The sequence below is a fragment of the Narcine bancroftii genome, chromosome 5, assembly GCF_036971445.1.
Source record: "Narcine bancroftii isolate sNarBan1 chromosome 5, sNarBan1.hap1, whole genome shotgun sequence".
NCBI lineage: Eukaryota > Metazoa > Chordata > Chondrichthyes > Torpediniformes > Narcinidae > Narcine > Narcine bancroftii.
Window position 1 is genome coordinate 35697473 of NC_091473.1, and position 24334 is coordinate 35721806.

General features: G+C 38.6%; 2 protein-coding genes across 7 annotated transcripts in view; one reads left to right on the forward strand and one right to left on the reverse strand.

Annotated features, from left to right (window-relative positions):
- The window catches only part of lrig1 (leucine-rich repeats and immunoglobulin-like domains 1), a 124153-nt gene that overhangs the window by 96520 nt on the left and 3299 nt on the right, over positions 1–24334 (forward strand). For all 3 annotated transcript variants that reach the window (XM_069937111.1, XM_069937112.1, XM_069937113.1), the window contains 8 exons: positions 8578–8649; positions 11125–11196; positions 13737–13900; positions 14857–15177; positions 18453–18734; positions 20584–21021; positions 22247–22381; positions 23660–23785. In XM_069937111.1, coding sequence (XP_069793212.1) covers positions 8578–8649; positions 11125–11196; positions 13737–13900; positions 14857–15177; positions 18453–18734; positions 20584–21021; positions 22247–22381; positions 23660–23785 — 1610 coding nt within the window. The remainder of the gene's footprint in view (positions 1–8577; positions 8650–11124; positions 11197–13736; positions 13901–14856; positions 15178–18452; positions 18735–20583; positions 21022–22246; positions 22382–23659; positions 23786–24334) is intronic.
- The window catches only part of slc25a26 (solute carrier family 25 member 26), a 289265-nt gene continuing 281281 nt past the window's right edge, over positions 16351–24334 (reverse strand). For 2 of the 4 annotated variants that reach the window (XM_069937121.1, XM_069937116.1), the window contains one exon: positions 16351–19253. Coding sequence is in view for 2 of the 4 variants with exons in the window: in XM_069937116.1 (XP_069793217.1) it covers positions 19239–19253 (15 nt within the window). In the remaining 2 variants the exon portion in view is untranslated. Of the gene's footprint in view, positions 19254–21509; positions 21778–24334 lie in introns of those variants that run through there. The other 2 variants (XM_069937115.1, XM_069937120.1) reach the window with 2 other exon arrangements.

Here is a 24334-nt window from a genome sequence, read left to right on the forward strand (position 1 = left end):
GGATGGCAGTCTCTTCAATCTGAGGCGCCTGCAAGCTCACACCAAGACACAAGAGAAACTTGTCCGTGAACTACTCTTTGCAGACGATGCCGCTTTAGTTGCCCATTCAGAGCCAGCTCTTCAGCGCTTGACGTCCTGCTTTGCGGAAACTGCCAAAATGTTTGGCCTGGAAGTCAGCCTGAAGAAAACTGAGGTCCTCCATCAGCCAGCTCCCCACCTGACTACCAGCCCCCCCACATCTCCATCGGGCACACAAAACTCAAAACTGTCAACCAGTTTACCTATCTCGGCTGCACCATTTCATCAGATGCAAGGATCGACAATGAGATAGACAACAGACTCGCCAAGGCAAATAGCGCCTTTGGAAGACTACACAAAAGAGTCTGGAAAAACAACCAACTGAAAAACCTCACAAAGATAAGCGTATACAGAGCCATTGTCATACCCACACTCCTGTTCGGCTCCGAATCATGGGTCCTCTACCGGCATCACCTACGGCTCCTAGAACGCTTCCACCAGCGTTGTCTCCGCTCCATCCTCAACATCCATTGGAGCGCTTTCATCCCTAACGTCGAAGTACTCGAGATGGCAGAGGTCGACAGCATCGAGTCCACGCTGCTGAAGATCCAACTGCGCTGGGTAGGTCACGTCTCCAGAATGGAGGACCATCGCCTTCCCAAGATCGTGTTATATGGCGAGCTCTCCACTGGCCACCGTGACAGAGGTGCACCAAAGAAAAGGTACAAGGACTGCCTAAAGAAATCTCTTGGTGCCTGCCACATTGACCACCGCCAGTGGGCTGATATCGCCTCAAACTGTGCATCTTGGCGCCTCACAGTTTGGCGGGCAGCAACCTCCTTTGAAGAAGACCGCAGAGCCCACCTCACTGACAAAAGGCAAAGGAGGAAAAACCCAACACCCAACCCCAACCAACCAATTTTCCCCTGCAGCCGCTGCAACCGTGTCTGCCTGTCCCGCATCGGACTTGTCAGCCACAAACGAGCCTGCAGCTGACGTGGACTTTTACCCCCTCCATAAATCTTCGTCCGCGAAGCCAAGCCAAAGAAGAAAGATATGTGTGTGTATATATGTGTGTGTGTGCATATATATGTATGTGCATAATATATAATGTGTGTATATATGTATATATATGTGTGTGTATATATATATGCATGTGTATATACATGTATGTATATATATATGTACGTGTGTGTATATGTATGTGTGTATATGTATGTGTGTGTATGTGTATATGTGTGTATATATGTGTGTGTGTATGTGTATATATGTGTGTGTATGTGTATGTATGTGTATATGTGTGTGTATGTATATGTATGTGCATATATGTATACACAGACACACTTAGATCAATGACATTCTTAACTGAAGAACAATTAAAAAGGCATTTGTGAGAAACAAAAATTGTTGAGAATATCTGATTTTTGTTGTACTGAATTTGGGGGATTGATTGTAAATTAGTTATGGAAAATCTAGAAATTAGTCTTTTGAATTAGAGGAAGCTGATTTCAATGCGATTAGACAGCTATTGGCAAATATAGTCTAGGAGATGCTATTTGCAGGAAAATTAACATTAAATAAGAGATAATTTTTTAAAGTGAAATAATGGAAATTCAGGACTAACTTGTTCCCATAAAGGTGATGGGTAAATGTGACAAGAACAAGAGTAGAGGTAGTTTTTATATTTAAAAAAATTAGGAGGGTAAAGTGGGGAAATAAAATGCATTGAAGCATCTTCTAAGTGTATTAAGAGGATGACCGGGGAGAGAGTGGAGCTCATTGGGGACGAAACGAGCAATCTGACATGGAGCTGGAAGTTATTTAATGAGCAATGTCATCTGCTTCCACTAAAAAAAAACATTGTATGTGAAATGAAATGGTACATCCGAAACTCCTATGTGGCTTCCTCTACATCAGAAGGACTGGATGCAGACTGGGAGATCATTTCATTGAGCACTTTTGATATGTCCACTGCAATGACGGGGAGCTCCCTGTGGCCAACCATTCCAATTCCGCATCCCATTCCCACACCAACATGTCTGTCCTTGGCCTCAGGCTGCCAAAATGAGGCCATTCACAAATTGAAGGAACAACACCGAATATTCCGTCTGGACACTTTCCAACCAGAAGGCATTAACATTGACTTTATGTTAGGCCCCTCCAAACTGCTCTGGGAAGCAAGGGAAGAGCATGCTGGGGTCTTGATAGGTATTTAAATCTCTGCTGGCCACATGAGATGCTAGATGACTGGAATACAGTAAATGCGGTGCCTTTTATACTAGAAGGGCAGCAGGGACATGAAATTATAGGCTAATAAGCCTCGCATCAATGGTAGGGAAATTATTGGGAGGAAAAATGAGAGACTGTATGAATTGACGCTGGACAGGTGGAGATTAATCAGGAATAATTACATGATTTGGTGGTGGGAACTCTTGAGTTGCATGCATTTGGAAGAGACATGATTATTCAGTTTGCAAAGTAGGACTTCGTGAGACATTGTTGAGGCCACAGCAGGAATGTAGTATTCATTTCAAGTTGCAAAATCTGAAGAAGGATTAATGAGGATTCATCAGGAAATTGCCTAGAATAGAATTTCAGTTACTCAGCTGGGTTTGTTTTCCTTGGAGCTGAGGGGAAACCTGACAGAGGGTGTTAAATTATGAGAAGGGAAGATACAGTAGATAGTTACCTTTCCCCAGGTGTTTGTGTCCTGAGGGCATAATCTTGTGGTGAGCAGTGTGAGGTTGAAAGTCGATCTGTGGAAGAATATTTTCACCCAGAGGATGGTTGGAATGTGGAATGCATTGTCCGAGGAAATGGTAAATGTGAACACTTTCACAACATTTAAGAAGCATCTGGACAATCACTTGAGTAGCAAAACCTAGTAGATGACAAACCAAGTGAGATAAGTGCAGATGATCACTTGATGATCAGCTTGGATATGGGTCAGAGAGCATGTTTTATGTGCTGTATGACTTTGAGATCTGAATTATAAGCTTCTCCATTGGCTTCCTAATACACACAATGTTTCTACAAATGATTTTGTGGTGCAGGATACTGGTATAATAGAGTAAAAACACACCAAAATGCTGGAGAAATTCAGCTGGTCTTTTCAGCATCCATTTAAAAATAGATATATGTGTGTGTATGGATGAAGTTTCGGGCCTGAGCTCTTCAAGGAATAAGTAGAATGAGCCAGAAGCAGAAAATCTCAGAATTCAGTAACGTCGGCTGGGGGAGGGATCCAAACCAGCCAACGGTGTTAACTGGAGATGATAAGGGATGAGGTAAGAATTTATTTTGTCTGTGCAAAAGGAGACAGGAAAGGGAGAAGCAGGGCTGGGTGAAGGTGATGGGGAAGAAGCGTTGTGGGGGGTGGGTCTTTAACAAAAGCCTGAGAAGTTGATATTAATGCCATCCTGTTGGATGGTGCTCAGTCAAAAGATGAGGTGTTCTTCTAATTTGTCTCAGTCTGGCAGGGCATGATCCTTGGACCGACATGTCAGCAAGGGAATGGGATGGAGAATTGAAACGGGATGCCATTGGGAGATCGATGCTAATGTGGGGGACAGAACTGAAGTGCTCAACAAAGCAATCTCACATTCTTTTTTCAGTCTCTCCAATGTAGAGCAATGGGAGCACCAGATGCAGTAGATGACCCTTGCAAATTTACAAGAGAAATGTTGCTTTACTTGGAAGGACTGTTTGGGACCCTTAATGGGTGGTGAGGGTGGAGGTGTGGGCACAAGTGGAGCATCTCCTGCAGTCACAGGGATAGGTACCAAGGAGCGATTGGTGGTGAAGGAGGAGTGGGCAAGGGAGTCATGGAGGGACCAGTTCCTGCGGAAGGCGGAGAGGGGAATAAGTGTCTAATGGAGGGATCACATAGGAGGTGGCGGAAATGGTGGAGGAGGATGTGTTGGATGCATATGCTGATGGGAAGGTAGGTGACAACGAGGAATCCTGTCCTTGTTGCGTGTGGGGTGGAGGGGGCCAGGGCAGATGTGTGAGTAATGGAGGATATGCGGATGAGCACCGAGTTGGTGGTAGAGGAAAAGCCATGTTGTTCGAAGAAGGAGGACATCTTGATGATCTGGCATGGTAGTCCTAATCCTGGTTGCAGATGCGACGGAGACAAGAATTGAGAGATTGGAATCCTTATAGGGGACAGGGTGGGAAGAGGTGTAGTCAAGGTAGCTGTGGGAGTTTGTGGGTTTAAAGCCCACTACAACACCTCGTCTTCCAAGTGGGCATCTTCCAAATGGATGTCATTAATAGTGACTTATTTGGCTTTTGTTAAAACCTTTCCCTTCACTTTTTCCCTGTGGACATCCCCCAACTCTGTCACTCCCTTTCCTGTCTCCTTTCGCACAGACATCATAAATTCTTACCCTTGTATTCAATTATCACCTTTGGCTGGTCTAGATTCCTCCCACAGCCAGCATTGTCTGAATTCTGAGATTTCCTGCTTCTGCCTCATTCTGCTTATTCCTTGAAGAAGGGGTTAGGTCTGAAATGTCAATAATATATTATAAGCCCAAAGGACCCCAAAACCCAGCAGCAATAGACATTCACCAATATACATGAAAAGAGAATCAAACTTTAACATATCTCTATATTTAACTAACTCAAATTAACCCCCTTCTAATTTTAAGCACACATGTAAGATGTGTGTGTAAATTTAAGAAAAGTTATTTAGTTCACAGTTCAATCTCACTTCTCTTTCTTCCAAGTTCTCTGGTTGAAGGCAATTCTTATACTGTGCTCAGAATTTGACATGTATAAAGTTCACCAGGCTTTGGTGCTTGAAAGGTAAATGTTTATCGCTCAGGAAGGTTCTTGTAGGGTTTGCAGAGAGAGATTTATTGTTCCAGGATTTCCACAACTGAGGTACCACCATTAGTCACCTCAGTGTTTCGCTGATGAAACTTGCCCCATCAGGGTTCTCCAGATGATAACCTCTTTCTTTCAGAGTTCCTTTCTGTTCCCCTTATTCCAAGAGAAACATCAGACAGTTAGCACTTCCAGCCATCCACTGCTCTGGAGCTTTCTGTTTCAACCAGCTTCCTGGCTTGCACTGTTCAGCTGCTATCAGTGTTACACACACTAGCTGAGAGAGCTTCTTGAACTTGTCTTTCTCTCTCTCTCTCTCTCTCTCTCTCTCTCTCTCTCTCTCTCTCTCTCTCCCTCTCTCTCTCTCTCACACTCCAATTGCCAACTGCCAGAAAACCCATGTGACTCTCTCATGTTTAACCCCCCCCCCCACCTTCTTCAGCAAACAACAGGAGTTATCCTTCTGCTCCCTTCTGTTGTCTTAGATAAACAAAACCCAGGTGTGACCTTTCTGTGAGCACACTGTAGGTACTTTTAAACAGAAGTTTGTCCCCTCCATTTCATGCTGTCATTTCAATTAGCACCTACCTGTGAAATGTGCATAGCATTCTCCATCGATCCTGCAATGTTACTGAATATGAATTCTTCAGTCTTTCAAATAAGATCTGTTTTAAAATGTTTGTATGTATGTAACCCACTAATCTTACCAAATTCCTCTCAGTATTTATCCATTACAATATCTTTGCTTTTCATGGACACTGAAAAGACTGGCTGAGTTCCTCCAGCATTTATGTGTGATTTTACTACAATCACTGCATATGCAAACTTTTGTGTCGCACTGGTATATTAGCGCCAAAGGCAAGTTGAGATAGAACAAATGCTTGCAAACAGTCACGAATCATGAAATTGCAATGTCTTGTTTTTCTTCATACTTACTAGACTTGGCAACTTGTCGAGATTCTGTGAACTGTGGTTCTCCCTCAATTTAAAATGATGACCATGCATATAAAACTATCAAGTTCATGTGCACTGCATCCAATGCATTTCTCCTTCTTTTTACCAGCAGAAAATCACAGTTTCCTCCCAACGCAAGTATCACTGCCTCTTCTAATGAGCCGAACAAGTTTTAAGTTTGTATCCTGTAGAATACTTAATAAATCCCTATATGTTTCAGTAATTTCACCTCCTTCCTTCTTGACAGTATTTCCTCCTTCATTTGTGACCACTCTGCTTTTGATGCTTCCTACCCCTCTCTCAAACTTGGTACCAATTGGTAAGCTGCAAATTCTACAATGTTCCCTACACACTTTCATCCCATTCAGTAAATTGGCCTCGAACTTTTCTTGCCAAACTGGCGGACATCTGGCCTAAAAAAGTATGAAACCATATCCCTGAATAAAAAAAATCCACATTTAAATCCCACTCTTGATGTTTTTCATCACCTGTTTTGAGGTTATGTTTTATTTATCAATTTGTGAAATCATTGAATCCTTTTATATATCTTTGTTCACGTTAATATCATCTGGGATAAAAAGCAATGGATTGGAAAATCATGATGAAGGAGAGTAATATTTGGAATTATTTTGAAGTTCTCGTTGTCTTGAAGCCTTCCAGTTATTCAAAATTTGTGAATTGTGCTGTAGCCCTGTGTGAGTTAATAAATGTCCTAAATTCTATGCTTGAGTGTAGAAATTTTGTGTGCAGAGATTTGATCTGAAAAGAGCAAGGTATTCCACCTAATCGAAAGTGTTTTGTGGGAGAAGAATTTCCAGTTTAAAGATTTGTCTATTAATGCTCAAGGAGTGAAAAGATTTGAAAGAAAAGCATCTTATTTGAGGCATAAAGAATTCTGGTGGATATGGTAGAGAATTACTCCAAAGGTATTAGTTGAAGCAATACTGAAAAGTGATTTTTTTTTGTTTGAAGTTAACTACCAGCTAACTATATTAGCTGGGAGAGGGGAACTAAAACGTTCTGTCACTCTGAGGAAGAATTTGGCACTTGGGATCTCCACTATCAGTTCTTTTGGCTTAATGAGCTCATTTAAATGATGCTTCATGAATCAATGTGTATTGAGTGAGAGAAGAAGATGACATTAAATGGGTCATGTATTTCAACTGAAATTGTCTCCTTGTGCATGAAGAGAAAAAAGAAATGTGATTTATTTCTTGAAAATAAAATGATAAGTTTTAGCATTGCATGTATTTTGCATTGTACTGAGTATTGTACATTTTCATATTGGGAGAATTGTGGGCTTGCAGTTCTTGCACTTGCAGTTCTTGCAGCATTCAGTTTGCAGATCTGAAATCTGAGATAAATGGATAGCTTGTAGCATATTTGCATACATTTTAAAAGCAAAATTATTTGCATTTTTTTTGCTATTCGTTATTATGCCTTTATAATGTGGTATGCTTTTAATGTGTTTTAAAATATTTTTCAGTTTTAAAGATTATAAACAGCATATCTTTTGTGTATCTGACATATTTTAGATTTTCCTCCTCCCTCCTACTGCAAACATTACATATTTGTAGGCATAATTTAAGCACGTGTCAAACATATTCCACTGTCTGAGGCTTGCCCAGAATGAGCTTAGAAATTGAATCTTTATTTGTAATATGCAACTGGGGTTTTTTTTTGGGGGGGGGGTAAAACGTAGTGAGCAATTACATGTGGTTTTGTCACCTTGGACATATGTTAGGGCACTTACTGTTGTGAGCCACCCTTGGGGCATCTGACACTGTATCTGTGGGTGTACTTGATGGCAATTTCCTTGCAGTGCATCTTGTGGAGCACCACTATGAACTTGAATCATCATTGAGTATTCCCAGGATAATGATGTCATACCAGGATACTTGCTAGGTAAATTATTGTTTTATCCTTGGCCAAGTTTCAATTTCCCATCCATTTGAAAATACCAGACCACTTTCCACAAATGTGGTCTCCTGTTCCAAATCCTACTGCGCCTCCCCCCCCCCCCCCGCCATCCCACCATTTGCAGCATGTGGACATTCACGTCACTGGACACCTACCACCCACCCCTCACCTCTAATGGAAGGATATTGGTTATGACTGTTGCATGCTGGGTAGTAAAATTTTGGGGGGGGGGGTAGAAATGCACTCTTTGGAGCATAGGGGCTCAAATTCTTGCACTTTTGCCATATTTGTACTTGGAGCCGATAACTGTACAGACAAAGGAAAAGGTACCTGTGCCAATCAGGGAAGTTTGTCCATTATTTCCAGCACAGGAGAACCTTTCTTGAAAGCATGTGATCTCACCATCCCAACACAACTATACTTCTTAAAATCATTCCAGGACAAAGCATTACTTTGTTTTGCCAGTTTGCAGGATGTATTTGGACCTTGAAGTTGGTGTTTAACAAAGGCATGAGAGAACAAGAAATAATGCAAAAGCCAGTGAATTTTGCTGGAGGGTTTTGGAACCATATAAGCTTTCTTCCAGGGAAAGCTGGAAGCTGCAGTGCAGTCAGTCGTAATGTGTTCCTGATGATTAGACATTTTTATTTTTTGGAAACTGATATTTTTTGTGTAGTTAGAACCTAATGTGACCAAAATTACTTGACATTTTGTTGTTTGTGAATTGCTGGTTTCCTTTTGTTCAAAACAGCATATCTGTATGTTGAACTTGCTCTTCATATTATTCCATTTGCAGATTTGCTTGATTAATTGTTTACATTATTTTTCAATTGTTATGTTTGTAAACTGCAGAACACTGTTTGGAAACAAGATCAAATCTATAGCCAAAAAAGCATTTGTAGGACTGGAGGCCCTCGAACACCTGTGAGTATCCAACAGTATATTGAAGTCTGCCAAGTGTGGCTGCTTTGAGAGACTGCTAGCAATTTAATAGCTCTTTGAAAACTGATGTGAGGTTATGTTTTCGGAGGCCATCTGCTGCTTTCTCATTATAGGCTGCTTAAACTTTGGCCCTCTTTTTGTTTTACCCTGAAGGCAAACCAGTCTTGAATAACTTTAAATTTAAAAAACATACACTTGCATATCTTTTGTTGACGATTCTTTAATAGATTTAATGTTAATCCTTTATTGCAGTGCAGTCTGACCATTGTTTTGCACAACTGCATGTGACGTCTCTCCTCTGTACTCAATGCCCAAGATGTACTGAACACCATGTCCTCTACCTGTGATGACATTTTATGGAGCTTTGACCTTGTTCCAAAAGATCCCACTATCCATCAGCACTCCTGAGGTCCCTGCAATTTACTGTATATTTTATTTTGATAGTTGACATCCCAAAATGCACTAACTCTCATTCATTTGGATTAAATTCCATCTGCAGTCATTCCACTCAACTTTCCAACTGATACATATCCCTTTATATCCTTTCATCATCTTCTTTGCTGTCTACTACTGTTCTAAGTTTTATCTCATCCAAGAACAGTAATTTATACACGTACGACCAACAACAATGATCCCAGCGCTAATGCCACTGATAGACTAGTGAATTACTGACTTTCAATCAGAAAAACATCCTTCAACCACTACCCTCAAACCGATTTTAGATCTCATTTGCCAAACCATTTAAACCAGCCGATTGTGTGGGATGTTGTCAAAATCCTTGCTAAAGTCCACATGAAAATATCTATGGGGCTGTCTTTACCAGTTTTCTGAGTTATCAATTAAAAATTTGTGATTTTTCAAGCACAAAACCATGGTGATTCCTAATCACTCATTCCATTGCAAATGAACATAAATTTATAGTGTAAGGCTTACTGGCCAAGAGTTTTCTGGCTTATCCCAGCTGTCCTTTTTGAATGAGGGAATGATATTAGTCATCCTCCAGTCTTCTGGTATCTCGCTCTTGGCAAATGAAAATGCAAAAATATATGTTGTAACCCTGTCAATCTACTCCTTTGCTTTCCCTGGGATAGATCCCATCAGTTGCTGAGAATTTGTCCATCATGATCCGTGTCAACATCTGTAATGCTTTTACCTGACACAGGCATGTTCTGGAATATCAACATACCCCTCCTCATACTCATTCTCTACATTTTTCCATTTTTTATATACAGATGCTAAGTATTCTTCATTATTTCCTAATTCCATACTTGGATTTCCCATTTGGTTTCTGACGTGACCAACATTCCAGATAAACCTCAAAAGACTCACTATTTTAGGATTCACTGTATTTGCAGTTTTTAACCAGGTTTCCAACATCCCAAAAGTGTTACAATTTTGCTTTATAGTATGTGGTATTTATGGAATTTGCAGAGAGTTGGTATACTGTGTCAACCTACAATGTGATGATGAGAAGACCAATTTTTTGGGGGAGGAAAAAAAAATCTTGTGAAGGAACCCAGCAGGTCAAGCGGCATCTGTGGGGGAAGGGGGACTGAGAGGAAAGGAAATGTTGATTATTCCGATGGAAACACTTTATCAAGATTCTATAATCGATAATTCCTTTTCCTTCCACCTCCTCCTCCACCCCCACACCCAACAAATCTTGCTCGATCTGCAGAGTTCCTCCAGCAAATTTTGCTTCAGATTTCAGCATCTGTCTTCTCTTGTGTCTTCATTTATTTTGATGATATTGGTTGACAGATAAATATTAACCTAAAATGCAAGAACAAGTGTTTTATATCTCAGTGATTGCTGTTGGATCTTTTGCGTAAATCTTTAACCAAAAAATAGTATCTTCCTTTGCTGAGTGCTCCATCAGTAATGCACTGGAACCTTTGGGATAAGCTTTGTGATCAAATTTCAGGAATAGGGCTTCAACTCATAGCCATCTGACTAACAGAGTGACACCATATGTATGATTATGTGGATTCAGCATTCAGTTTATTTGACTACTCAGCTAATTAAATGTGTTAATATTGATTTGGAGAAGATATAGTTAAATGACAGATAAGTGAGAAACACTGGAAAAAAATATTTCCCCTTCTGGTTGTATTGATATATTGGGAACAGAGTTAAATGGAATTATGTATTTGATGTTACTTTATTCTTTTTGCGTGCTTTCATGCAATAAAATAACTGTAAATTTTAAAAATGGGTTCTGTTTTGATGCCCCCTTTTAAAAGAAAATTGTATACTATCTGGAATATTTTTGAGGTATTTTCCTGAAGGGAATGATTTGATCTTTAATGTTTCAAATACATGTTAATTTAAGGCACTAAATGAAAAACATAAATGAGTCCTTCCATCTTATGGTTACATGTGGTGGGAAGAGTTTTTGGCATTAAGTAGATTTTGAAATAGTGTGTCATGAACTACAAATCATCTTTTTTTTAATAGAAACCTCGGGAATAACATGATCAGATCTATTCATGCAGAAGCATTTTCCAGAATTAAGAGACTGAAAGAATTGTAAGTAAACAATTAGCACCATAGAGTGCAAAGACTTCTGCTTCAGACATCATAAACTGGGCGCAAATTGCACTTTTTTTTTTGCTGAACTATTCTGCCCTACTTAAAATAGTTTAGACCCATTGAACACTACTGTACAAAAACGGGCTTTTCCGATCATCGATTCCACACCAGAATAGCCCTCCAAACTCCTCACATTCACATACCTATTCAAATTCTGCTTAAATGTTGAAATTCAGGAATAGGGCTTCAACTCATAGCCATCTGACTAACAAAGTGACACCATATGTATGATTATGTGGATTCAGCATTCAGTTTCTGCTGGTAGCTTGTTCCACACTTTCACCATCCTCTGACTGAAGAAATTCCCCCTAATGTTTTTCTTAAACATTCTTACCCATGTTCTCTCTGTCTTGTCTCTCTCAATCTTGGTGGTAAAAGCCTGCTTGTACCCCATCTATACCCCTAATTATCTGTGTATCTCTAACACTTCCTAACCTGTTCAACCTTTCACTTTAAATCAGCTCTTCAACTCCTGGCAACATACTTGTAGATTATCTCTGCACTTTTTCAATCTTGTGTCTTTCTTGTAGGTTGGTAACCAAAACTGCACACAATACTCTTTCAGTCTCACCAATGTCTTGTAAAGCTTCAACATTACATCCCATTTCCTATACTCAATGCAGTAAAATCCCCGTTATCCGGCATCTACAGGGATCTTGGATATGCAAATTTTCCAGTTGACTGAGACTCGCTCTTCCAATGCCGAACAATTTAAAGACAAATGACAGTGCAAAATACAAAGTAATTGGAAAAAAAATCAGTTTTTAGTCTTTAATTATGTAAAGTTCTCTTTAATCAGCTAATTCTAATAACTTACAAAATTTAAATTCAAATCCCGGTTGCTGGCATTGTAGCAGCGTTGCACTAGCCGCTATGCTAACCATGCCAGAGTCATATTTAACACCCCTCCTCTTGTGCTGACAACCTGGCTCATCTCCATACAAGTGTCCCAGTCAGGTCCTTGGCTCAACCTGACTCGCCTCAACACAATTGTTGCGGTCAGGCCCTCAGCACATCTTCCTTTAAATTCAAGCCCCATTTGTAACAGCATGGTGCTAACCCTACCCAAATGTGCTGTTGTCATAATTAACACTCCCCCCTTCCCCTAAGTTTACAGATAAAGCCTTACTAATATCCTTAATAATATTCTAATAAAGATTCTTACTAGGCAGAGATAGGGAGACTCTGGTTGAGCCATGCCAGTGGCGAGCAGCATTGGCTGGCTGTTCATCCTGGGCTTTGCCATTTTCTTCAAACACCACTTTATTCAAACAGCAGCTGCAGGCGAGGCACGACTGGGATGCTCAGCTGGCTGAATTTTTGCTCCCATCTTCAAATGGTTTTGTATTGCTTTGGAGAATGTTTACTTTTACAATTTAAATTTTGTTATTTAAAACTTTAATTTTTATTTATTTTAAACATGCTTGCTTTATTTATTTCCTTAAATTTTTTGCCATTTGTTTGAGTTTCCAGTTGATTGAATACCAGATAATGAGGATTTCACTGTATTTTGATTTATGAAGGCCAATGTGGCAAAAAGCTCTCTTTGGAAGAAGTCAAGGAAGTTGTGAAGGGCAAGGACAAGTCCACCAAACAGAGATAGTTAGTTGGAAGAGATGGAGTGAATGGCGCTGCATTGAAGAAAGAGCAGAAGGGCCTGAGGCCTTCCTGATGGGCAATGGATATGTATAGGGAGGGCAAGAATTTATCCTGTTTTCAGAATGGTTGCAGGGAATAGATTCCAGCCAGATCCTACCTATTGAATTGTTTTGATCAATTTTTCCTTGGATTCCTGTTTGTATCTTGTGTTTAAATTTTTTTACTATGTACCTCTCATACTTGAAGCATCTACTGACATCAACAACTTCCCTCTTTTACCCTTGTGTAAACCTGATAGTTTTGACAACTTGCCGTTTTAAACTTCTTTGCTTCAAAAACAACTACAAATCATCCATCCCTGGAACCATTCACATAAATAATTTCTGAACCTGCAAAACAACCTTCAAGTTGTTGCCATTGAATGTCATCTTTTCATAATTTTGTACCACAAAATCAACCTGTACTTCCTGGATCGCTTGTGCTTTAGTACCTTTCAAAACCTACTTTGACACAATTGGAAAATGTCTTGGCCACATGGGCACTTCATTTCTCAATTACTCTTCACTTTTTAAACTGCCATTATCTTGATATTGCTTCTTTCTGTTTCTTCTAAAATATAAAACTCACAGCTTCTCTGTGTTGACTTTCATTTATCTTTTCTTCCCATTAAGCCAGACTGTTTGGAGATTGTAATTTATTGCTAATTTTGTCAAAGTTTATTGCATTTGTTTTGCATTTGACAAATTTGGAAATTTTATTAAATCCTTTACAAACAGAATCCATAGCTTTGTGGTCAATAACTTTTTCTCTATTTTAGAAACTCTTACGATGTGATTCAAAAGACTAATTTTTTTAAGTATAAACATTTGTTTCTACAGATACATGAATAGTGATAGTTTTTTGTGTGATTGCCAAATGAAATGGTTGCCACAGTGGCTCAAAGGAAGAGAGTTCCAGTCTACTGTAGTTGGCACATGTGCTCACCCAGAATCACTAAAAGGCAAAAGTATTTTCATTGTGCCTGCAGAAAGTTATGTTTGTGGTAAGTGATCTTATATAATTAAAAATAATTGTTGTGGATATTTCTTTTGGGACTACAGTCATCACATTACATATTAAGAACTAATTTTAGAAGCTGATGTTGAGCTGCATGACTTGTAGTCGGCTAATTTGTTTGGATTCGTTTATTTAGCTTGTTGATGTATGATACTGTTAAAACTAATTGTACATTAAATTGCATTGCATGAATCTGTCTAATTTATTTGAAATGAGCTCTCACAAATTTTCTCGCATGATCTAACACAAGAACATTCTGAATGGTGGTATAGATTTGACTTGATAGTGGTCAGGAGCTAGTGTGAGGATCTTTCTTGATTGGAAGCTTGTCATCTATAATTAGTAACCACATGGCATTTGTGACATGCCAACTTCGCTGTACTGAATAGCAGGCAGAAACTGAAGATTGGGTACTGTTTCATTCAAATATAACATGCTTTGATAAAAGTATGGGTTGTAACTTTTACAAAATCTTCATCACAGTATTGAGTTTCAAGAGAAATATAAGTAGATAAAGGAATTCTGAATGAAGAATTGATTTTTATTCTAACTAAAATGGTGATTTTAGCCATCCTCTTAAAATAATAAATATTGTGATGTGTGCCAATTGTTAGCCCCTTCATTATTTCCTCCAAAAATTCTTTAAAAACTGGGGGGGGGGGAGAAAAAAATAATTTTAAAATCTGTATCTTTTAGTTTCCTCATTAAATTATTACAATTGAAACAAACCTGTAGGGAGGTTAAAACAGGAAGTGTCAAATCCTAATTTTTGTTTTGCTCAGCTGTGTCCATTTGTTACTGTACTTTTCCACAGAGAAATAAAAAAAGCAAATCATGTATTTCTAGCTCCTCATGTCCATCTGCCTATCTGTAATGAAAAAGTGTTTTTTTAAAACAATTTATGAACCGTTCCTCAAATAAATTTCTTGTTTGATTTTTCAGATGACTTTCCAAAGCCTCAGATCATTGTTCAACCTGAGACAACCATGGCAATGCTTGGCAGAGACATTTATTTTACTTGCTCAGCAGCAAGCAGCAGCAATGTTCCAATGAATTTTGCCTGGAAGAAAGATCATGAGATTCTACACAATGCAGAGATTGAGAACTTAGCGCATGTTCGTGCAAAGGATGGTGAAGTTATGGAATATACCACCATTCTTCATTTAAGAAATGTGAAATTTTCAGATGAAGGAAGATACCAGTGCATAATAACTAACAATTTTGGATCAACTTACTCTACTCGAGCCAAGCTCACAGTCAATGGTGGGTATAAGCACGATTTGTACTTGATGATGTGCTCATTTAGTTGCTATTAAAAATTATCTCAAGATGGTGATGCACCCAAATATTCAGTTTATCTTCACTTTTAACAGGTCTTTGAAAATTTAAATTATGCTAAGATCTCAAAGTGAAAGATTTCATGTGCTAGAAATATACCCTGCATATTTCTTGAGAAAGAAATACGATAGTTTCAAAAAAGCCATGGCCCACAAACGTGATCCCACCACCAGATGTATCTTCCCTTCTTCTCCTCTCTGGGACCGTTCCCTACTTGTCTCCTACTCATCCCTTCTCACTAATCACCCCCCTTGGTACTATCCCCATGACCTCAGGAAGTACCACACTTGCATGCACACCTCCTCCCTCACCACCATTTGGGCCCCAAACAGTCCTTCCAAGAGAAGCAACATTTCTGAATCTGCAGGGTTCATTTAGTGCTCCAGTTCTAGCCTCCTCTACTTTGGCAAGTCTGGATGCAGACTGGGAGATCACTTTGTTGAATATCTGCACTTTGTTTACAACAATAGCAGGACCCTCCCAGTGGCAAACCACTTCAATCTCACTCCCACACCTGCATGTCTGTCCATGGCTTCATACTCTGATAACCCAATGCCACTAGAAAATACAGAATATTATATCTGGGCACTGTACAACCAAATGGGATTATCATAGACTTCTGCAGTATAGTTTAGACTCCCTCCCTCTCGTGTGCGCTCTCCCCTTTTCATTCAGGGAGCTATCCCCTCCCCCATCACTTCCAATACTTTTTCTTTTATGTCCTCCCACCCATATCCACATGACCTCTTGCACCATTTTATTCAGGTGTCTGCCTGCTTTTCCTCGTACCTTGATGAAGGGCTCAAACCAAAAACATTTGTTGCATATCTTTACTACAAAATGTTGCCTGACTTGCTGAGTTTCTCTAGCATGTAATTTGAACAACAATAACAGTGTCTGTAGAATTTCTTGTTTAGCTCCCTCATGGCCCTGAAATGTTCTTATAATCTAAGTAATAAAACAGAAAATGATTATTACTTTCATTTTACAATTTGACATTTCAGAACAACCCCAAGTTTGGCATGGATGGCCAAACTTGCTTAACATAAGAGACACATACGATAAACTTCAGATGCTTGAGAGCTGCAAAACATGAAAAAAAATTAGATATATTTTAATTTTTCCATGCACATTTTGTTACAATTTTATACAAATATTAAGAAATGTACATAAGAAAATTAATTAAAGTATGTTGTTTTTAAACTGCTAATTTGTATTGGTTTCAATAATCAAAAAGTACAGATACAGTGTATACATACCAAATATTTTGTTATATTGGTAAGTCTGGGGCATTGAGAGCTCAGATGTGCAGGTGGCTGGCTTGGGCTGGGTGATAAGTCTGAGTTTGTCGCGTTGGGAGCTCAGGTGGGACGGGGTGGTAAATCTGCATTGGGAGCTCAGATGGACAGGCAGCCAGGTCGTCGGGAGCTCGAATGAGCAAGTGGTCTGGATCACACTTACACTTTGCTAATTTCATTGCCCGCAACACACCATAATCACGCGATCGCAACCCACACCCAACTAAAACTACCTTTGTGAGCAGCAGCTCGTACAATTCCTGTCTCAGCTAACATACTTACGCAAGCCATATGTCAGAGCCGCATGTGGTAGCCCTGCTCTGTGGTGTGTGTAAAAATAAATAAATAGAAATAAATGTTTTTCAAATAGCTGGAGTTGCAATGGGATACATTGGAATCATGAGTCAACTGTATCATATTTTATGTAAATTGGCTTGTTTGAACTACTATTCCCTTAAATGTAGCTCTTGCTATAAATGTTTGGTGTTATTTCTTGCCTGTTAGTACCACTGATACCTACAATATTGATATTCTAGCCTACTTATTTTCACACAACCTGTTATGGTTTGTATGCCCCTAACAAGGCATCAGGAAATTGCAGAGCAAGTTTTTTTTTCAATCATTCCAATAAATTCCCAAGCATTGGTAATGTCCTCATAAGATCAGTTTGAAATTTTCTACAATGAGCTCTCTGGGCTCTACCTGTGTGTTTCTGCTTTTAGATTTTAAATTTAAGAGAACCTGACGAAAATAGGTTGTTCATTTTCAACTTGTTTAATTTATGCTGTTTCTTTTCATAGAACAGTGCAGGCCCTTTGGCCCTTGATGTTGTGCTGACCCATATATTCTTTTCTATTTTTCTTTCATCCATGTGCCTAAGAATCTCTTAAAAGCCCCTAATGTTTCAGCCTCCACTACCATCCCTGGCAAGGATTCCACAACTCTCTGTGGGATGGGAGGTGGGAGAACTTAGCCCTATGTCTCCTCTAAACTTTTTATACATGTCCTCTGGTGTTTGCTATTCCTGCCATGAGAAACAGGTGCTGGCTGTCCACCCTATCTATGCCTCTCAAAATCTTGTAGACCTCTATTAAGTCTCCTCTTATTCTACTATGGTCCAAAGAAAAAGTCCTAGCTCTGCTAACCTTGCCTCATAAGGTTTATTTTCCAATCTGGGTAATATCCTGGTAAATCTCCTCTGCACTCTCTCCTTAGCTTCCTTATCCTTCCTGTAATGAGAGACTAGAACTGAAGACAATATTCTAAGTGTTGTCTCAACAGAGATTTATTGAGTTGCAACAAGATCTCTCTACTCTTGAACTCCATCCCCCTCTTAATGAAGCCCAGCAGCACATTGGCTTTAACTATCCTATCAACCTGTGCAGTGACCTTGAGGGATGTATAAAATTGGACCCCAAAGTTCCTCTATTCATCCACACTCTTAAGTAACCAGGCATTAACCCTGCACTCAGCCTTCTAGTTTGACCTTCCAAAATCCATTTCCTCACACTTAACCAGATTGAACTTCATCTTATGTTTTTCTGCCCATCTCTGCATCCTGTCTATATCCTCTTGTAATCTTCAAAAACCTTCAGCTCCATCCACAACTCCTCCAACCTTCATATCATCCACAAACTTACTGACCCATCCTTCTGCCTCCTCATCCAAGTCCCAGAACAGATCCTTGCAGTTCTCCACTATTCACCGACCTCCAGGCAGAATATTTTTCTTCCACAAGTATTCTCTGCTTTCTACCTGCTGCTACTTTTTTTATCCACACAGTCAAGGATCCATGTATCCCATGCCTCATGATTTTCTGGACGAGCCTCACATTAAAAGGATTAAAACACATCAGTTTTTTTTTTTCTCATTCAGCTTTAGTGTTATATTTTATGTTTGCAGTGCTGCCATCATTTCTTAAAACGCCAAGAGATATAACAATCAGAACAGGAGCAAATGCTCGCCTTGAATGTGCAGCTACTGGGCACCCTGCTCCACAGATTGCATGGCAGAAGGATGGAGGAACAGATTTTCCTGCAGCTCGGGAAAGACGGATGCACGTGATGCCTGAAGATGATGTTTTTTTTATTGTGGATGTAAAAGCTGAAGATATGGGAGTTTACAGTTGTACAGCTCAAAATGTTGCAGGAGCGATTTCATCAAATGCTTCCCTCACTGTATTGGGTAGGTGGATTCTTTGTTTGCAGGTTATTCAGAATGGTCTGATTTAATTATCTTTTAATATTGTGAACCATAATTAAAATCAGAAAAACACTAATTTAATTTTAAATGGCTTGATAATAATTAAAATTTAGCATGCTGTGTAAAAGTTCATAAACAGTTGAGTAAGCTTGTCCTCTGGGGTGTTCAGTTGTAATAAATTTAGTGCATTCATCTTTGTTTTAAACTTAAAGCTTTGCACAAAAGCCACGAAGGTAAAGGTGGAGCAGCTGACCCCCTTTGACAGTTTCTTGGTTTTGGTTATTGATGGTGACCATGTGGAATACACGTTGCTGTCGAATGATAATGGGAGCATTGTACTCTTTTTATTACTGCACTATTCAGGATTCATTCTCTGAGGTCTTGGCAATTCCACCTTCTTCCTAAGCATCAAACTTTCCCTCTTGATTTGAGAATGCAGCATTTTGGGTCTTGCCATATTTTCTTTTATTCATTGCAATTTTACCATCATTGGTTAAAACCCTAGAAGACACAACAATCAAAGCATAAGATATTTTTAAAATCTAATCACTATAAAATTGTTCTTGATACCTATTAGCTTTTTACCAAAAGCATGTTGGATTCTATTTTGCTTAGACTGGTTACAAATCTGCGATTGCTAGAGTGGGATTCCTTGAGGACATTCATAGATGAACGTTTTGTTCATTAGGTTCTTGAGTTCCATGTTATAATATTATTGAGGTCACAAAAGAACTAATATTTTAAATAAATTTCAGAGTGAATTCTCATTTGGGAGTTAACCTTCAGAACCTCACTGGTAAAGATTTCCTGTGCTTGGGCATCTCTGCAATAGCTTTTATTTGCAAGCTGGTCAAAGTTCAGAGTATTCCAAATATTTTCTTACAGCACATCGTCTCCTTTTGCATTGTACATTGTTTATCTTAACATAATCGAAGCTGAAAAATTAATTGAACCATACATTGTAAAATATCAAAGCAGTTGTAAAATTGGAAAGAAATGTTTAATGTGAATTATTTCTTCAATGAAATAGTATAGTACACTGCATAGTAGCTTTCAACAAACTGAACAAACATTTACTGTTATTTACATATGTATGTAAACTATATTCCTTTAATTTCATAGTTGTAGTATTTACTATAATTTGATTGAGTATATACAACTGATAAAAATTGAACCAACACAGACTTATTACCAACACTGATATATTACTGTTATCAGAACATGGTGGAATCATTTTTTTTTGTCCTGCCTTCTAATTTATTTGCTTTTACAATTTATTTAGACAAACAGCATGGAAATAGGCCCTTCCAGCCCACAAGCCTCAAATACCCCAATTAAATAACAATTTTCTTGCATTTTTTCTAAAGGGTGAGAAGAAACCTGTGCAGTCACAGGGAGAATGCACAATCTCCCTACAGACGGTGCTGGTTTGAACCCAAGTCGCTGGCACTGTATTGCACTAACCATGTCAACGATGTTGGTCAATTTTAAGATGAGAGAATAAGAAGGGAAAAATTGTAAAGTTACAATGCAGGATATTTTGCAAAACTATCCTTTCACATTTTTGCCTTTCTTGAGCTAGCTACGAATGCATTGAGATCTTACCAACCACATCAGTGACTAAAATACAGGTAGCTTTTTAAAATTTTTCCTTCTGTCTCCCAATTCAAATCATCAAAAGTGCTGCAGGTCGCAGTAAGTTGTGGTTGGAGGGTATTTAAATGCCTTGGGTAGAAGCTTTACATAGCATTTGTATATCAACCACCTTTTCTCAGGTTGGAATGTCTGAAACTTTTAAGGTATATGAATGAATTTTAATTTGTATTTTTAGAAACTCCATCGTTGATATATCCTCTTGAAGATCAAACTGTGGTGATTGGGGAAACAATTGCTCTGCAGTGCATGGCATCAGGAAGTCCTTCTCCACGAATAACTTGGTTAAAAGGTGATGAACCCCTAGTCGTGACAAAGAGGCATCATTTCACACCTGGAAACCAGTTGCTAATCATACGGAATGTGGTGTCAGATGATGGGGGTCAATATACATGTGAGATGTCTAATCCACTTGGCACTGAACGAGCTCACAGCCACCTCAGCATTTTGCCATCATCAGCATGTGTGGTTGGTCAAAACAAACCAGATGGAACTATGACTGTGGGCATTGTAATCATTGCAGTAGTCTGCAGTATTGTAGTAACCTCTCTCATATGGGTTTGCATCATCTACCAGTCCAGGAAGAAGAGTGAAGAATACAGTGTAACGAATACAGGTGGGGCAACTAAGAGTGTATTATTTAATGTCTTATTGATCCAGAATCACCTAACATGCAGCAAATAGCTAAAATATGAACCTAAATTTTGTACATAATCCTCTGCTGTCTCCTGTACAATCCTGTGCTAATTTATTAGATTATGTTTCATGATCCTGAAAAATGTTGCTCTCTCCCTATTCAGTGAATTTTGTATTGATTTGAGTTTGCCATCTGTCAAAAAAATGTGGGTGTAATGTCAGACAATATTGTTAAGTTCTAGTTGATTAGTCACCATAACCTTTACCCATTTTCCACTCATGCATTTGGTTAACTTTCCAATTTTTACTGGCACTGCAACAGACTGCATCTTTTCAAACAAAATTGGTATCAAATATTTTGTGCATCGCACACTTAAAATATGATTTCAAAGTATACTGTGTTGCAGTAAGTTATTGCAGCTGAACTAATTTTGGTAAATATTGGACTCAATTATGTCAATACTAATTTAGTTTAATTTTGGAACGTATTTTGTGTCTTAGTGCATAAAATGTGAAAGAATTTTAACCAATAACCTTTTACACGTGGTAAATGTATGATCAATTTATTAACTTTCTGAATCATTCATTTGACATTTTCTTGATAAAACAGTTGCTTCAATTTTGAAGAACTTGGAAAGAAAATTGAATTCTCATGGCTTTCTTTGGTTGATTTTTCAAAGCTTTTCTTGAAGCCCTCAGATTTGTATATTTTCCATGATAAGATTACCAAAATTGTCTATTGAAAAGCAGAATTGAAAATTATTCTTGAAGCAACAATTTGAACTGTTCGAGCAATCAGTTAAATGTTTTGAGTGAATTTTTTTTGGAGGAAGTGATGAAGGTAAATGATGGCATGCTGGTGGATGTTGTCAACATTAACTTTGTTGAAGAATTTGACCAGATCCTTTGTGGTCCTTCATGATTAAGGACTTGACAGATTGGATTCAAAGTTGGCTTGTCCATAAAAGATGGAGAGTAATGTGGAGGACTGTGACCAGTGGTGTTCTGCAGAGATTAGATGACACAAAAATTGGTGGAACTGCATAGTGAGGAAGTTGATTAATTTCTAAATTTTGGGCAAATGTTGACATTTTAAGACTTTTCTAGAGATTAAATGAGAAAAAAGACCTATATTTATTTGGCCAAAAAGTTAAATATGTCCTTAAGCCTGTTTATGTCAGCTTGTATTTATGCATACATTGCAGATGAAACAGTTGTACCGCCAGATGTACCCAGTTACCTCTCCTCACAAGGGACACTCTCTGAACGACAGGATACATCCATCAGAGTGGATGGGAGTAGCAATTTGCAACTAGCAAGTGGCCTTGCAGAGAGCAATGGTATGATTTTTCATTTTTTAACTCTTAGCAACACAATACCATTGGGGTGGCATGGTTGGCATAGTGGTTAGCGCAACACCTTTACAGTGATCAGGACCGGCGTTCAAATCCAGCACTGTCTGTAAGGAGTTTATACATTCTCCCAATGTCTGTGTGGGTTTTCCCTGGGAGGTCCATTTTCCTCCCACCATTCGAAATGTACCAGGAGTGTTGGTTAATTGGGTCTAGATTGGATGACATGGACTGAAATGGCCTGTTCCTGTGATGTATTGTATATATAAATTTAAAATTACAATTTTATTTTTCATGTAAAATAACATAAAGTCAATTGCACATAAATATTGCAAGATGAAGTATTTCTGAGAAACTGGTGGTTGTTCTACTTTTGTATGCAATTTGGTTTATTCCTCAAAATGTCATCAAGCTTTTGTAACTAAAAGTGTATACAGCATTCGAATATGCTTGTTGAATTCCATATAGTAAAACTCGTATAACATGAGATGTTGAGGACATCACTGGAAATAACCCAATATAATTTTTAAATTCGCTATAAGATATTCCACTGTATTACAATAAATTTCCCAGAGAACTGGCCAAGTTTAAAGGAAGTGCAGGAACCAGGACAGCAAGTCCGGAGGGAGTTGAAAAACATGACCTGATTAGCCAGATGACGAATCATCTGGGTTTTTGAATTGTCACACTGTAGATTATCAAAGCTTTACAATTCATATTTTTTTTTAAAACCTGGGGAAACGTATAGGTGAATAAATACGAACAGTATTTCCTGTTTTGTTTAAAATCTCTGAAATATTTACTGGGAAGACATTAATGCTTTCGAATTGATTACCTTGTTGTATACAACTGTAGTTATAAGCTTGAAAAATCTGGAAGAAATTCTACCAGCAGAAAAAAATTCACATTCCAGTGCATTTTATAAGATAGTAAAGATTTGTTCAACAGTTTAAATAGTTCTTTGATTCTGTCATTGTATGGATGATACATGATCTACTTCTAGTTATCATAGTTTTAGAGATTTTGATGTTTCTGATGCATTGGCTATCCCTTTATCCATGTTTTGATGCCATGTTTATTTTTTTTTCCCAAATCTAGCCATTTTTAAAATCTATAATCACTAGAAAGGTCTGAATGTCCAATTTTCAATAATACATTAGGGTATTTGAGGTCTGCCTGGATATCAAGTTTGTGAATAGTGAGCATTAATTCTTTAGGGTTTGTAAGATCATATTCTTGGATGCTAATAGAATGCTAATAATGCAGGTGTAGGTCGGTCTGATGCTGGATCCTGTGCAGATGTGGATAATCGTAATATTCCCCATAGGAAAACAAAGTGTTATGTTGGATGTAAAAATACACCAGGAGGAAGACTATGCTCCGAAAACATGGGTATGTGGTGTTTGCCTATGGTCTCAAAACATAGAAACTGTTCTTAATATGTCCATATAATTTACAAGTACATTTTTGATTAAGGAGAGGGAATTGGTTTGTCAAATGTAACATTGAGCTTCCCCATGATCACAAAACATTGGAGTGGAATTAGGTTATTCAGCCATTCCATCATGGCTGATTTGCTAGTCTTTTCAACTCCATGACCCTTGATTCCCTTCCTAATCAAGAACTTCTTTACCTTAATCTTTAATATTTACAACAATTTGGCCACCAGAATCATCCATGGGAATGAATTCCACAGATTCACCAAACCACGTGTAAATAAATTCCAACTCCTCTCAGTGCCCGCTGGTCCCAGGCTACGACTATACGAAACATCCTCTCTATGTCCAAATGTTCCCAGCTTTTCTATATTCAATAGTTTTTCAGTGAGAACCCCCCCCCCCCCAAACCATTGTAAAGTCTGGCGAGTACAGTCCTTGAGGACACCCATTATAACCCTTTCTTTCTGGGGATCATTTTTGTGAACCTCTTCTTGACTCTCTC